The following is a 14,610-nucleotide window of genomic DNA, read 5'->3' as shown; positions in this document are numbered from 1 at the left end:
TAAATAACATTAAGAAATTAAGTGTTTGAAATTATTTTCACAAACAGTTGGTTTACTGTTTATTTGGTTTAAGCGATTCACTAAGATTTATTTCAAATACTGCAATATCCTTTAAGACAAAAATAATTTCAACCATTGTGTGGTGTAGGTCATTTTATTTTGTAAATGAAATGATTTTTTAAGGTAATATGATATATAATTAACACCAATGACACATTAATTTTTGTATTTTTTATAGCTATATTGATCATTTTTTCATATCAGTGCTGCTATGTGGTTGAAATTATATTTCTTCCAATAAGATCGTTCCTATTTTTCAAATTCCTTGGTTCATTTTATCTATTTACTTATGATGAAAACAGGTGCCGTTATCATTTTTTAAAATAGAAAAACAATTTTGTCAAAAGACAATGGTAATCATTTTGCATGATTCAATATGAACACATGTTAATATTCACAATTCTCAGCACTCAAAACTGACATAAAACTTAATAACTCCATATTTAAAGTGCACAAACCGGAAATACTTGCTCACAAAAACACATGAATTTATGGCTTAAAATGTACATTTTATACTATTTCATAAGAACAAATAAAGCAGACACCAACCGCGTTTTCTTATCGCCGAGGAGAGATAAAAAAAAAGTCGAGCGTTCATTTACCAGATATCAATGCGCACTGTATACGTGATAAATGACCTTACATATGTACACACCTATCCTATTTCTTTTATGTGTTCATCCTTTGTGTACATTTGTGAAAATACGTTTGTGTTTTTTTGTGAAAGTACACTCTTATAGTTTATCTTGGTGATTTGTTCTCTGTCTTTTTTATGTAAGCACACATAGATTTATTTGAATGTTACTGTATTATTTGTTTTAACTAAAATATTTCGAACGCCAATGCACCCATAGTTATCCGCCTTACTTCGGCAATTATCGAAATAGACTAGAAGCGACTCTTGCTTTCGGTAATTTTCGTATCACATACCTATTTTTAGTACAATTTTGACACGTGAGAGCGGTTCCATTCCGACGTCATTACTTGTTGAAAAAAAATAGCAGAACTAAGGGTCCGTGTTCCTCTAACAACCACCATGTTTACTTTTTTTTCGGAAAAATGAACTGATATTCACTAAAATGATATGTCGTCTAATTTCTAAAGGAGTGAGAGGTCCACCTGTCAATTTATTTCATTTCTAAGCGTTCTTGTCAAATTATCATCTGAAACAAACTTTGTTACGATTTATGATACCCACGTTGAATTCCATTGACCAGACAATTGTAAAACTCTTCTTTAGATGTTGAGATTATGCGGTCAAATAACGACATGGGATTGTAGGCCCGTATAATCGGGAACACTTGGTCAACAATTATCTTAAAAACATGCTCTGGTTTCTGGTTATAGTCCCATATCTTACCGGTAAGACGCGGACAATTCGCACTGACCCAAAACCTTGCAGTAAATTCCTGTTCGAACAACTCCCTAAACGCAACCATCTCTTCGAATTCTTTTTCAGATAGTTCTTTCATTAGTTTAACCTTCGGACACCTTAGTAGCACGTTGTCACGGTCTGAAATGACATGGTCCAGACGCCTAATTAGCTGCACTCTTTTGATCTCGAATATTTTATTCTGCAACAAATTTTTTGATGGAATCATGTAGCACGGTAAATGCCTCCAAGTTATGCACTTCTTTAGTTGAACAAGTAGTTGTATCAACGTGGCATCGAACCTGTCCTTTGTCACTTGGGCAACTTCGTTGTTTTCAAACCATACGAATAGCAAATTCTTCAGAATATAAGACGTAATGCTATCGCAAATTGGCTTCAGATCATGATTTGCAATCATTTTTAACGCAGCGTAAAGTTTAATCTGAACGTCGTTGAAAGAGTGAACAAGAGCTTGTTCAGCCAAAGTAAACGACATTCTCCACTGCAGTTCTTCGTCTGCGCTTCCTTTACACCCGGCAGGCACTACCAGAACATTCAGCTTTCTCACGGCTTCGACCAAATCTTTACTCGGCCAACTATGTTTCCGTTCCATTTGATACCAATCGTCTAATAGTGAAGGACAGTTGCATTTAATGCCAAGAACACAGTCTGCGCTAATGTTAAGTTCGGGCATCGTCGGCATCTCCACGGTGATTGTTCTTGCTGGACCGGTGATTTCATCAAAAACCGATTGTTGCTTAACCCATCCTTGTCTCTGGAAATGGTCAAAGAATGTACTTATTAACATATCATTTCTGAGGTAGATATGAACATTTCTTTGAACAAATGCTAGATTTAAATTCACCCGTAACTGTAAATTCCTGCGGTACTCGTCAAACTTCTGCAAACGCAGCTTCGCATATCCACTAGGAACGTCGTCAAAGTCTAGTTGAAAGATAAAGAACACATCTCTATCAGGAGAAACATTAAGACCACTGTTCGTACAAAGTATGTTTCTGTGTATGAAAAGAATATCCACGTCACTGTCACATGACGTACACATCCCTTCTGCTCGACTTCCGGCGACAACAGTGTTCACAGATTCGCCTTTTCTTCGACGTATCAACTCTGTGCCACAATTTGAAATGATTTCATACATCTTTATCCTTTTTTCACACAATGATTTCGAATAACCGAGCTTATCCAATGCATCATAGTTAAAACTTTCTTTCACTGTGAATTTTTCTTGGTTCCGATAATTAATAATAGTATTGTCGTCTGTCGAATCCATATTTCAAGTTGATATTATCAAAACGTTTTTCCAAAATCTATCTATAACCGTAAAATTATATGACTTCTACTCTGTCATAATACTAAAACATCAGTAATCAAACTTTTTTTTCATTTTATTTTCTTTCTCGCGTAGTCTGTCTCATTATGTAAATAAGTACTCAGACAAATTTCATCACAGATATAAACGTGTATACGTATTTGTCATATTTATCGACATTGATTTTTTATTTAGTTTTAGTTTCGGTTTGAATAATTCAATGTCGTCTGCTTAAAAAAATCACCAAAATTTCTCTTTGGGCTAACAATACATATTCTTGCTTTAAATTAAAAAGATTGAATTTAACTAATTCTGATTGTCCAGAAATTTACAATAAAATAATGATGTAGTCAAATTTACGTATGAAACATCATATTGACTGAGTAAACGTTCCACGGTTGTTAAACCATTAAATCAAAAGTCTTCTTTGTGGTTCTCTTGTTTGCTATACAATTGTCATGGGTTTCTATTTGTACATATTTATACAAAGAGTGTTTTGGGAAAGTTGTCGACAAACTTTTAAATTTGCATTTTTACATAAATTGGTATTGATTTTTTTTTATTTTTAGCATTTTGAACTAAACGTGTCTTACTTTGGGCTGTTGGCTATTTTCATAGAACAAAAGCCGTTTATATAATCAGCATACTTGACATTTTAAAAAGATTATACAATTATATATCCGTTATCTAAATTTAGATATACATACATGTATATATTTTATGATTAGATGGGTTGAGGACATTCTATAAACATTCTATAAATATCAATGACATATCTGTCCGTGATAAGTGTAATTGACCTTTGGTATTGCACCGTGTCTCCACGTAACAATGGAATGCGCATACATAATCAATAGGATCATCTCGGCTATTATCCGAAGTTTGACGGAAAGTGCCGAGAAGATGCGATTAATACATTATATGAGCGACATTAGCGATTTTGACTAATAATTTCTCAAACAATTTTGTTTGGGAGAAATGCATGCACGAGGGTTTTTAATTCAAACACTCACAGTCTGTCAAGAACGGGAAACTCTTAAGCAATAGGACAGCTGTGTAAATGTTTGAACGGAATTTCATAATAAAACTTTACTACAGTTTTTTGCGAATACTCGTGTTTGTAAACTTTGCAGAACGTTGGAAAAATAATAGCTTTTTTGGATGAAAAAATTGAATAAACGTCCAAAAATAATATATTTTAGTTCACTGTAAGTTTTGTTTAACAATGTTTAACGAAACCGATGTAAAATCATTTTCCAGACTTTATTAAAAGCGGTATACGGTAATTTACTCTATCGCTGCTTTCGAGCTAGTGCAAGTCGCTAAAATCAGGCGTAATCAAATGTGAAGGACCTTCATTATATATATTTTGTAAATTCTACACCAATTATCGAAATTCGGAGAATGCTATGCCATGTAGATTTGATTTACATTTCCAGAAAACGTAAAGTTGTTATAATTGTATCCCAGTTAGCGAATTTAGCGTTGAAATTGACCGTTTCATCAGGAAACAAATTATTTTTCCTCCAATTTTCATCTTTAACAGCGATTCAGTTTTTTTTGTTTTTTTTAAAAATACGTTTCAAGTAGATATGGCCTAGAAATCAAATGAAATTGAAATCTGATCAAAACATCAGTTATTACAGAAAAATATATGATTTTTATTTAGAACTTGTACAATTGTACATTAACATAAAATGTTGGAGAAAAACGATTATAGTGTCAAAGCGCTTAAACGATACATAACAAATCAAAATATTTCGACATACATATTTTTAACAAATCAATTATATAAGAGTTATAAAATTAGTATAATTAAAATACAAGCATACACAGGAGAAATAGAATAGAAACATTTAAGTGAGAAGGTAGAATGATTATGGCTGAGCCTGTGCATGGTTTCATGTAACCGGGTAGACCTTTGCACACTTCCGCTTCGTCACTTCCGGTATTGTCAATCTGCCTTTTTAACACGTACGGATCTTTTTGCGCAATGAACCAAGTGGCACCAACAAGTGTCAAACTGTTGTCGCTTACAGCGCGATTTATATCGTACAAACACCTGGAACAAAAAAGTTTATTTATTATCTTAAAGGCCCATTATGCCTCACAAATGTTTTTTTTTTATTTCTCAAAAGCATTTTAATTCTGGTTGAACTTTAATAAGTATTCAACAAGTAAGTTACTACCGGAATTATCTTTTTCATCTCTTGTTTGTTGGCAGTAAGTACAGTTATAGTGAATTATTATTTTGTATGGGCACAGATATATAAACATCTTATATTTAGCTCAATGGTATGGGAAGTCGAAATACTACTTTGTTTACATTTTGCAACACACATGTACTTTTATGACAAGTTATTTAAAATTATCGCTACTTTTTCAGGTAACAAGCATCTAACATTTCTTTAAAACTATAAAATTCATGTTTGCGCTTTCTAACGAAGTAAAAAAATGTTTTTGAGGCATAATGTGTCTTTAACAAAAAATCATGAAAAAAGTTGCTTTCTAAAACCAAGTTGTGCAATTGAATGTTTTAAAAATTGCAAGTCAGAAGTTCATCGAAAATGAGTGTGCCTAATCAATATAAAATACATGTAGTTCAAAAGGGAGACAATGCATGTATATCTATACCATTTGTCTGGTCCCAGCGTACTTCTAATACATATGAAGGGGCAGGTAATCCAGAAACTTACCTCCCTGCAAGTCTCCCTTGGCAATTTCCGGCATATTTATACCTCAGCTCAGTAGCGTTGATTGGTCCTTGCTGTTTGTAAACAAGAGTGTAGTAATCATGGCGTGTTGGAACGGTGTCTGCAAACGGGAACGGCCCCTCCCATGCTAAACTGATGTCACCTACATATTTCGAGTATTGAAAAAGCAAATTTGAATGAATTGTTTCAGATAAAAAAATAGTTCGCGTAGACCAGTCAAATGATCTTCATCTGCCATTTTCACCAATTAACTTCTGTTTTCAACACTGCACTGGTCTAGCGATTTTCGTAGAAACATATTTATGTCAGATAACAAGTACTTGTTTATTTTTTTATCATTTTTCAGTCGACTTACCGGAGTTATTTTCTGTTCAAAATGCCGTATCTTTGACAGGAAATCATGTGAAAATAATACACATAGTCGTAAATATACTGTCTAAACTGTTTACCTTCTTTGAAGTTTCCATCGACAATATTTGTGGCAAGAAGATGTAAGATAGGACGTTCTTCTGTACCTGCTGCTGGAATTGGAACATCTGGATCGTGTCCTATGACAGTGTACATATCCTCTGGATAAAATAAAATTCCTCATTTCTAGTGATACACTTAACAAGATTTTTTAAGCTTTACTTCAGGAAAAAAACATGAAAATAACTCAGTTGAAGAGATCCGGAGACTTAAGAGGACATTTGTACAAGTTTTATTAAGATCAAAGTATGTTAGAGTCTTCTAAGTACCACAGTTGCAATGGGGCAAACGGATGCCGTCTTGGTACCCGACTATATGAAAATAATTCGGAAGCTCTTACAAAAAGTATCTTTCAATGAATATATGGATTTTTCAGGAAAAAAACAACTTTACTTTGGCATTATCATAAGTTCGATTTCATTAAGACGAAGAAAGTTAAGAACATACATAAGGTTAAAAACATAAATGATTTTTTTTTTTTTGGGGGGGGGGGGGGGTTCTGTCATGTAAAATGGCGACTTTCCAGCTTGTTTGATGAAGGAGTTTCTAAGGAGCCGCTTTTAAGCAATATCAATCTGTTGACATTCTAGACATTATAATAAAGACTAGTGTAAAGTTTTTCTTACCTGAGAAATTGTGACGTTGAGAAAAATAGCCAAGCTTTGTAAATGTTAGGTCGTAAGGTATACCAGTCCGGACTTGCCACGTGTTTAGCGCTTTGCTTCCAAGAGGGTTTACCGTAAAGTTTTCAGCTCTAAAAGAATTTAAACAAGTCAAATGTTAAGTAGTAAAGAGTCTAATACATTGTTGTATTTAAAAAAATAGATTGCATCGGAGTAGTTTTTTTTTTACAATTTTTACTTTGAATAAAGGAAATGAATTCCTTACAACAACATGAAGGTAGAAGTTAGATTTTGTTGCCAGGTAAATTATTTAAAAAGATGAGCTTTTGATCATTTCTCAAAAAGAAATCTTCCAATCAACTTGTCAGTCGAACCATCAGTTTTTCAAAATCTTTACCCGCTCTTTACTTTTTCCATAAATAACGAAATTCAAAATCTTTCAAACTACAGATGACAAAGATTTTTTTCTGCCCCGGTCTTAGCGACCCTTATTTGAGATTTTGATCTTGTTTAAAATAAATATATGCATGGTATGCCATACAAAATATGGTATAATTGTGTACCTATAAGAGAAGTCCTTACAACATACGTTCATGTTCTCGTCGGCTGGCACCATATAGTCAAAATCTACCCACACTGAAAGTTGGGTATCACTTGGAATAAATGGTCTTGTCTTTTCATGTAAAGCTGAATATGCAAAATAGAATTAATCATACTTATGTCAAAGCATTAAATCAACTTGTCAATATGTCGAAATACCCGGCTTCAGTGATCACTTATATACACACAGTGAACCTGCAAATGTAAGAGGCCAGCCTTAATGGTGTACCTTTTTACTATCGAGGGGAATGTTCGCCATAATTGTATGTATCTAAATGACATGTTTATAACTGAATGTTTCAAATCCATGTATGTTGATTGCATTCTTATTCATTGATTTGCTTACTGTACTGTGAATATTTCAAACTGTGTGTATACTCCTCCTTCATTGCACATTGCTGCTTATTTAAAGAATTAAAACATTGCAAATGCGAACACATGATATGTAAATTTTACTCAAAGTTAAGTGTTGTGCCCATTTTTTAAAGCTAGCAGCATGTCAGCAAGCAATAACGGGAAACGGAAAGTGTAAGATCATAAAGTCGAAAAGTTTAACAGAATTTGCGGTTAAAATGCAAATTTGTGTATGAAAACAATAATTATTTCCTTAAATTACAGGAAAAAGTATAACACCTTCAGCGGGGCTTTAAATTACATAACTGCAGAGATGTACATGACGCTAATTAAATAAGACGTTAGGACTTGTTGCATGCTTTTATTTTTTAATTGGTAGTGAAACCGTCGCATTCAGTGCCTTCAGCGCTTTGATTTATATTGCATTTTATCTTTTTCTTTTATCATCAAATTGAAATCAATTACAAGATTCTCATAAAAATTTCATTATGCAAAATGGCCCGTTAATTTGCTTTAAATGTCTGAAATCGGGAGATTGGCATGTGTGTTTGCGATACCTTAGAAGCTCTGAAAATTGCGGAATTCAGTCTCGGTTTCAGGAAAATTCTACCACCATTTGATATACCTAAGAATTCCGGGTACCCTCCACTAATTTCCCAGGGTATCTTAAAGTAACAGTAAAGTTAATGACTTAACAACTAAGACATAACGGAGCAAAAGACTTAACTTGAACATACAAGATAACTAACTAGCACAGACTACAAAACACGAAACGGAACAGACAAAACAGAATTAAAGACACAAATACACTAACGATACAAGTAACGACAACCAATATCATATAAAACGGACTACAAATGAAGCTACACGACACTAAATACCATAGGCTACAAAACGCGGAACGAAAAAATACGAATATACACCAGGAAACAAAACACAACGCACAAGACACAAGTACAAACTGAAAAGGTAACGAAACAGATATTAGAAAAACTAAACAAAATAACAGAAAGAGAGGACTGTCTACTGAAAGAACTAACGGAATACGTAATTTCAGAACAGTCATACAAATAACCGACAAAAGTTTATCAATTACGTTCCCTGTTGTTACAATATGAAACCCCGGGAAAAAGTAACCAATGAACGAGCATCTGGATACGATATTTCTGTCGCTTTCCCTTTCTCTTCCGTCACAATAAGTAAACCCCAGCAAAAATGATCCAGTCAATGGGCATGCTCTGGAGTGCGGGTAACTAATGCCTGCACTGAACATGTATATGTATACGATTTAACTCTGACACATTATTCATTATTGACACAATCTTTCATTATTGTCATTTTTTTTCCCAAATATATATATACCTTTTGTTGCGAACAAAGGACACAAGGCATAGGGTCCCCCTCTGTCCATCATTGTCTGGGCCGCCCACTCATCCCCTGTCACAACAATCCAGTTCACAGCCACAAGCCCTGGTAAATTTGTCAAAAAATCTCTTATTACAATTTTATCATTCTTGATTTTATTTCAAATGATCGTTTTCAAAATCATTCTGTTTGTACAATAGGTTTATGAATTGCCCTAACTATGCACATAATTTTCTATTATAATTATTATCATGTAAACGATACAGTTTAATTATTTTTAGCAATAGCCGGGTATTTGAAATACCCTGGCAATAGGTGTATCAGATTTATTTCCTTATTTCAATTACGCAGGACATTCATTTTATTGATCATTTCCACGTTTGTATCGCCTTGGTTGGTTGGTTGATTGATTGATTGATTGATTGATTGATTGAGTGTTGTTGTTTCGGTTGTTTTCATGTAAAGGAATATTCAAAGATGGCAAGAGACATACATGTATTTGGATTCAAAACTAGAAGATTAAGATTACAAACATGTTGTTTTAAAAGTATAGTCATTTTTAGATAAAGCTATATCAACGTATTGTTTTTATTTGTTTTTATAGAAAGATAATGCTGTTTGTTGACTTGTGCGTGAAAAATAAACATATTTTAGCTTTGTATGTATTTTAACTCCCATAACGAGGGTCGAAAACTAAAACATCTTCCGCTGCTATAAAATTGATTACAAACCTTTATTTCATTTTACAAAAATGAACAAATCAACCAATAAAAATAAATAAATTAAAATAATCATACGAATGACGGACACTGATATGACGAACATCTTTAATGACGAAAATGGATATGACAAACACTGTAGTGATTTTTTTATTCGAATTTGGTAAAAGTTGTTCGACATAGATTTAAGTAAAACATAACATAAAAGGAATTGTGTGTAGTATTCTACGGTTTATGACTTCTATATATAAATGTTCTTTCATAAATACCTACCATTCATATTAACGGCCGTTGTAAATTCTTCGATGGTCCATGCACCGGCCATGTTCCCTGTTGTGAATCTCTTCATCCATTCTTCAGATAGTGTTATTTTGCCATTTTGTTTAAACAGCATAAAAAGGTAGGGGTTTTTGATGTCTGTACCAATAAGTGGCTGAACATAGTCACGTATAACCTAAAAATAACATTTAAATATATATCATATTTGATTTAAATATCACAAATAAACTGTGATCATATTTAATTTAAATATCACAAATAAACTGTGATCATTAAAGATTTAAGACAATTAATGTGCAATTGATGTGATCACAGACGAAGAAATATCCTTAATGGCCCATCGCAGCGGCGGTGGAATATTCATCGCAGACGCGGTGGGGTATACGAAATATGGCCGTTTGCTGTTGTCGGTAAGTTTATGACTGAATTTAAGAACATAAAAACATAAAACAAAATTCAGTCTTAAACTGAACGACAACAGCAAACGACCATATTCTATCCACCGCTTCTGCAACGAATACTCCACCGCCGTTGCGATGGACCAACCGCTTCTGCGAAAGCTATGACCAGTGTGATATCATAAAAGAATTCAAATCAAACTTCAATATATTTCCTTTCGACAAAAAGGCTCGGAACAAACGCGATAATAACAAAAAACCCACGAGTTATAGGAGATAGTACAAACTGAACGGTGTTCAAAGTGATGTGTAGGATGGTTGAATGTCACACCAAAACTGCCAAGATAGTGTGGCAGAGAAGTTCTGAAATGACCCTAAATAACAATTTTAGGAGTTGAACCTGCGACCTAATATAAAGATCATACAATAAGTGTGAAAGTAATATCAATTATGTTTGTTTTATAGATGTACAGGAACCACACTCAGTAAACGAACGTATTTCCGGTGCTACATGTTGACTTGAATAATTTGTAAATTGACCGGAAGTAGCAGGTGCGTGTGCTCGCAAAAAACTTACCTAGTGAACTAAACAAACTCGTAAAATAAATCATACAGATATTCCGTTTGAGCACTGAGGAGGAAATATTAAAACTCACGTCAGCAGAAAGTATGTCGTCATTCAATATATTTATGTAAAGACCGCTTGACGTCATATATCCAGCATCATACACCATTAGCGTATACAAATCCCCGGATGTATAGCTCCAATTTACGGAAACGGGGAAATTTTTCACATACCAAGGGTAGACAACAGTGTCAGAAAGTGGATCCGCGTTGTAACTCCAGGTTTCCGTCGTTTTAAATGTGTTCCCGCATGCTTTGTAGTTCTCTTAAAAAGTATAAAGACGTGAAGTTAACAATATAAAATTTGAGGTTAAATACGTTGCTTCGTCCTTGAAATTGACGTCATTTTAGCAACACAAAGTTTACGAACCACCTTCAATGCGTCCTACCGTCATCAACGCTCCGTTTATTAGCATAGATGACGTCATGAATCTCACAATATCTCACGCAATTGTACCGTATGATTTAACGTAAATAAAAAGAGTGTTTGCCCTGAAACTGCATTTTTAGCAAGTTTTAATTTGAGAAACTATTATAATGGAATCAAAGTGTTGATCATGTTGCCATGGTGATTGGCGCTTTGTTGTTTATTTTTATTAAGAAATATGTAGTAAATAAATACTTTCATAGCAAAATATTAAAACATCATATTGATATGACTGCTTATAACTATTTTATAGCTTTCCGAACAACCGCCTCCGTGGTCGAGGGTTTAGAGTCGATGACTTCTAATCCAGTTACCTCTCTGGCGTGGGCTCGATCCCCGGGAGATGCTTTGGTAGTTTAGCGCGGAGGAAGGTAGTCTAGTACTGGTGTAACTCTCCAGGAACGATGGTTAGGAAACTACCCGCCTATATGACTGAAATACTGTTGAAAAAGGCGTAAAATGAAACAAACAAACAAACAAACAAGCTTTCCGAACAGCCCCCGTGACATAATTTGGAAAAAAAAAAAATGTTCACGGAGCATGATCCTAAAATACTTGAATATAAAAATATCTGACTTATTTTGACACTTAAAATTCGATATTAAATCAGGCGCATACCTTAGATGAAAAAAAGATATGCCATAAATTATCATAGTGTTTTAATATTTCACTCGTATTTCGCATCTGAATGAAGTATTACATCGCGTATATTTTTTGCTGGTAATTGAAGCTTAAAATATACTTTTAAAACCTGTTTATCTGTTTAACCATTTTATTTTATTTCTATATTTCTAAATATGCTTCACGCGCATACAAATTTTTTGCGCATGCGCAGTTGAGAAAGTCAATACGTCACAAGTAAATCAACAGTAGAAAAAAGTTTTTAAATCACTAAAATGTATCGTTTTAAAAAGAAGTAAAGATTTTAAAATAACATTGGAATTATTGCTTAATCAGAAGTATTGATGCACTCACTTCCTCCCGACTCGAACTTTAACTCAAGAAACCGATCAAGTCCCGCAGTGAAGTCCGTAGAAGAAAACAGCCTGACTTGTATACTTTGAGCAGATGGTTTCGGATTCATACAAAACACGCCGCTGTCCTCATTATTCGGGCACCTCTGTGAGAAATCAGAGCCAAACCAGAACTTGTCCGGTAACAAAAGCACTTCTTTTGTCTTGTCTAGACATGCTGATAGGTCTGCAGTTCGGTTCTCCAAAGAACAAAGCGAGGCATTTACATATAATGTAACTGAAAGGGGAAAAGGAAAATAACCATGGTTTCAAAAATTCTCACAAGTTTGTAAATATGCAAATGAGAAAAACAAATGTTATGATGATGGAAACTATAACAATACAAATAAAAGTGTTGTAAATAATGAAAATAAATCTCGATATGGATGATGATGATGATGATGATGATGATGATACGGAAAATAATATTAATAAAGGTGATATGAATAAAAAAAGTAATGAGAATTAACACTTAAAGTTGATAATTTTGATAATAATTATAATAATTATATAGATATTTATTAGCAAATATAGACAGACGATTATGGTGTTGATAACGAGGATACTGATGATGACAACGCAAACTACAATGATGAAGACGACGCTGAAGATGATAATAATGACGATAATGATGATGGTAATGATGACGAAGCTGAGAATGGTGACAGTGATAACGATACCGATAATGATGGTAATGTTGATGACGACGACAATCTCGATGATGATAATGACGAAGACGTGAATGGTGACAATGATAACGATGCCGATAATGATGATGGTAATGTTGACGATCACAATGGCCATGAAGGTGATGATGACGATAATACCAATCTTAAAAAGTGAGGTAAAAATACAACTCACTCTCAACATTACATAGTAAATATACAGTTTCATAACTTTTTGATAATATAAAAGCATTGAATTTAAGGATGTACAAACCAGTTTGAAGAATCCACAGAAAACTTAATAATCGCGCAACAAAATCCATTTCAAGTATCATATGTTTTTATCCACCCTTAAATAAAGATGTCGCACAAGTTTTGAAGGTCAGGATACATTTTATTAGGTATTTGAAATTTCATCACGCGTAACGATTAACTTTAATATACATTCGTCACGCTAAGAACAAATATTCGTGCTAGTAAATAAAGTCTACGGTTAAAAATCAAATGTGTATGTCTACGTTCCATTTCAGAGCAGTTAAGTATTAAATTAGGAAATACAAAAACTTCGGTATTTCTTATTTTTGAGAAGACATTACGCCAATGCAAGGGTATATAGTGAGTGAACAGGTGAACTAATTCCTTTGAATCTAATAATTTTATAATTTACTCCGCGTAGACGATAAGTAACTCACTTGGCCTTACCTATAGTGTAAGTAATAGAAAGAGCACCGAAACACGAGGTTATCTGATTTGTACGAGGGGGCATAGCCCCCGAGTATTAATCAGATTACCGAGTGTTTTGGTGTTCTTTCTCTTTTGTATCATAGTCAAACATAAAAACACGTTCCCTGTTGTTACAATATGAAACCCCGGCAAAAATGAACCAATGAACGAGCATCTAAATATGACATTTCTGTCGATTTCACTTTCACTGCCGTCACAATATGTAAACCCCAGCAAAAAAATGCCAATCAATGGGCATGCTCTAGAGTGCGGGTAACTAATACCCGCACTCCAGTTAACGCACTGTGCATGTATATGTATACGATTTAACCCTGACACATTTTCAACAGAAAGGTCTCCAAACTATGATACTAGAGTGTGGTTATCTGTTTACATATATATTTTATCTTAAATATTTTCTAACATCAACGTTATATGCCACTTTAAGTCTAATGGCAAAGACATGACAAGTCCTTAAAACAAGGAGGGTATATTGCTATTTACGTTCTACTACCGCTGTTGGCGTTCTTTTAATAAAGATAACACGTTGTTAAACCGAGGGAAAGTACCATCCGTACGTTTTCATCAAGTGGAAACTGTTGCTATACACCTTTGAAGTATTGTACTGTATTTTTTGAACAGGGGGAAATATACTTATTTTTAATTTTAGCGATGATACCCATATGCGATCATCTTGCTGTATAATTTTATATAAAGGATAATGATGTTATTATAATATTAGTCGTTTGAACTAAGTGAAAATGTTGCACTGTATGGAATAATTTATACGTGTAACTACTAATCATACGTGATTTGAACAAAGGTAAACGTTGTTATACATTTAATATAGCATAGTGATGGCACTGTAATTAACAC

At 33.8% G+C, this 14,610-nt stretch overlaps 3 protein-coding genes across 3 annotated transcripts; 1 reads left to right on the top strand and 2 right to left on the bottom strand.

Annotated features, from left to right (window-relative positions):
• Window positions 1-209: 209 nt before the first annotated feature.
• Window positions 210-3,041, bottom strand: LOC132759842 (uncharacterized). Its single transcript, XM_060751702.1, has one exon. It carries the CDS (start codon window positions 2,721-2,723, stop codon window positions 1,239-1,241), a length of 1,485 nt encoding a protein of 494 aa, XP_060607685.1. The 5' UTR covers window positions 2,724-3,041; the 3' UTR covers window positions 210-1,238.
• A 1,403-nt stretch (window positions 3,042-4,444) lies between these two features.
• LOC132759843 (uncharacterized) lies at window positions 4,445-12,564 on the bottom strand (the record flags this gene model as incomplete). The annotated part of the gene is given in 9 exon segments (XM_060751703.1): window positions 4,445-4,824; window positions 5,459-5,618; window positions 5,926-6,045; window positions 6,571-6,698; window positions 7,131-7,254; window positions 8,884-8,991; window positions 9,879-10,059; window positions 10,939-11,171; window positions 12,309-12,564. Coding segments are annotated over 9 exon segments (1,557 nt in total), but the record flags the coding sequence as incomplete, so codon positions are not given.
• A 45-nt stretch (window positions 12,565-12,609) lies between these two features.
• Window positions 12,610-13,189, top strand: LOC132759841 (prostatic spermine-binding protein-like). The gene is made up of 2 exons (XM_060751701.1): window positions 12,610-12,631; window positions 12,885-13,189. Exons 1-2 carry the CDS (start codon window positions 12,610-12,612, stop codon window positions 13,187-13,189), a joined length of 327 nt encoding a protein of 108 aa, XP_060607684.1.
• The last annotated feature ends 1,421 nt before the right edge of the window (window positions 13,190-14,610 follow it).

The sequence above is a fragment of the Ruditapes philippinarum genome, unplaced genomic scaffold (genome assembly GCF_026571515.1).
Source record: "Ruditapes philippinarum isolate M1 unplaced genomic scaffold, ASM2657151v2 ctg12626_1_1_1_1, whole genome shotgun sequence".
NCBI classification, from domain to species: Eukaryota; Metazoa; Mollusca; class Bivalvia; order Venerida; family Veneridae; genus Ruditapes; species Ruditapes philippinarum.
Note: the sequence above shows the minus strand (reverse complement) of the source record. Positions and strands in the feature narration are given on the sequence as shown.

Excerpts from the sequence above, each read along its gene's own strand:
- LOC132759842 (XM_060751702.1), bottom strand. The coding sequence starts at position 2,723 with ATGGATTCGACAGACGACAATACTATTATTAATTATCGGAACCAAGAA.
- LOC132759841 (XM_060751701.1), top strand. The coding sequence starts at position 12,610 with ATGGTTTCAAAAATTCTCACAA. Across the intron at positions 12,632-12,884 it reads GGTTTCAAAAATTCTCACAA|ACGATTATGGTGTTGATAAC; the intron begins GTTTGTAAATAT and ends AAATATAGACAG.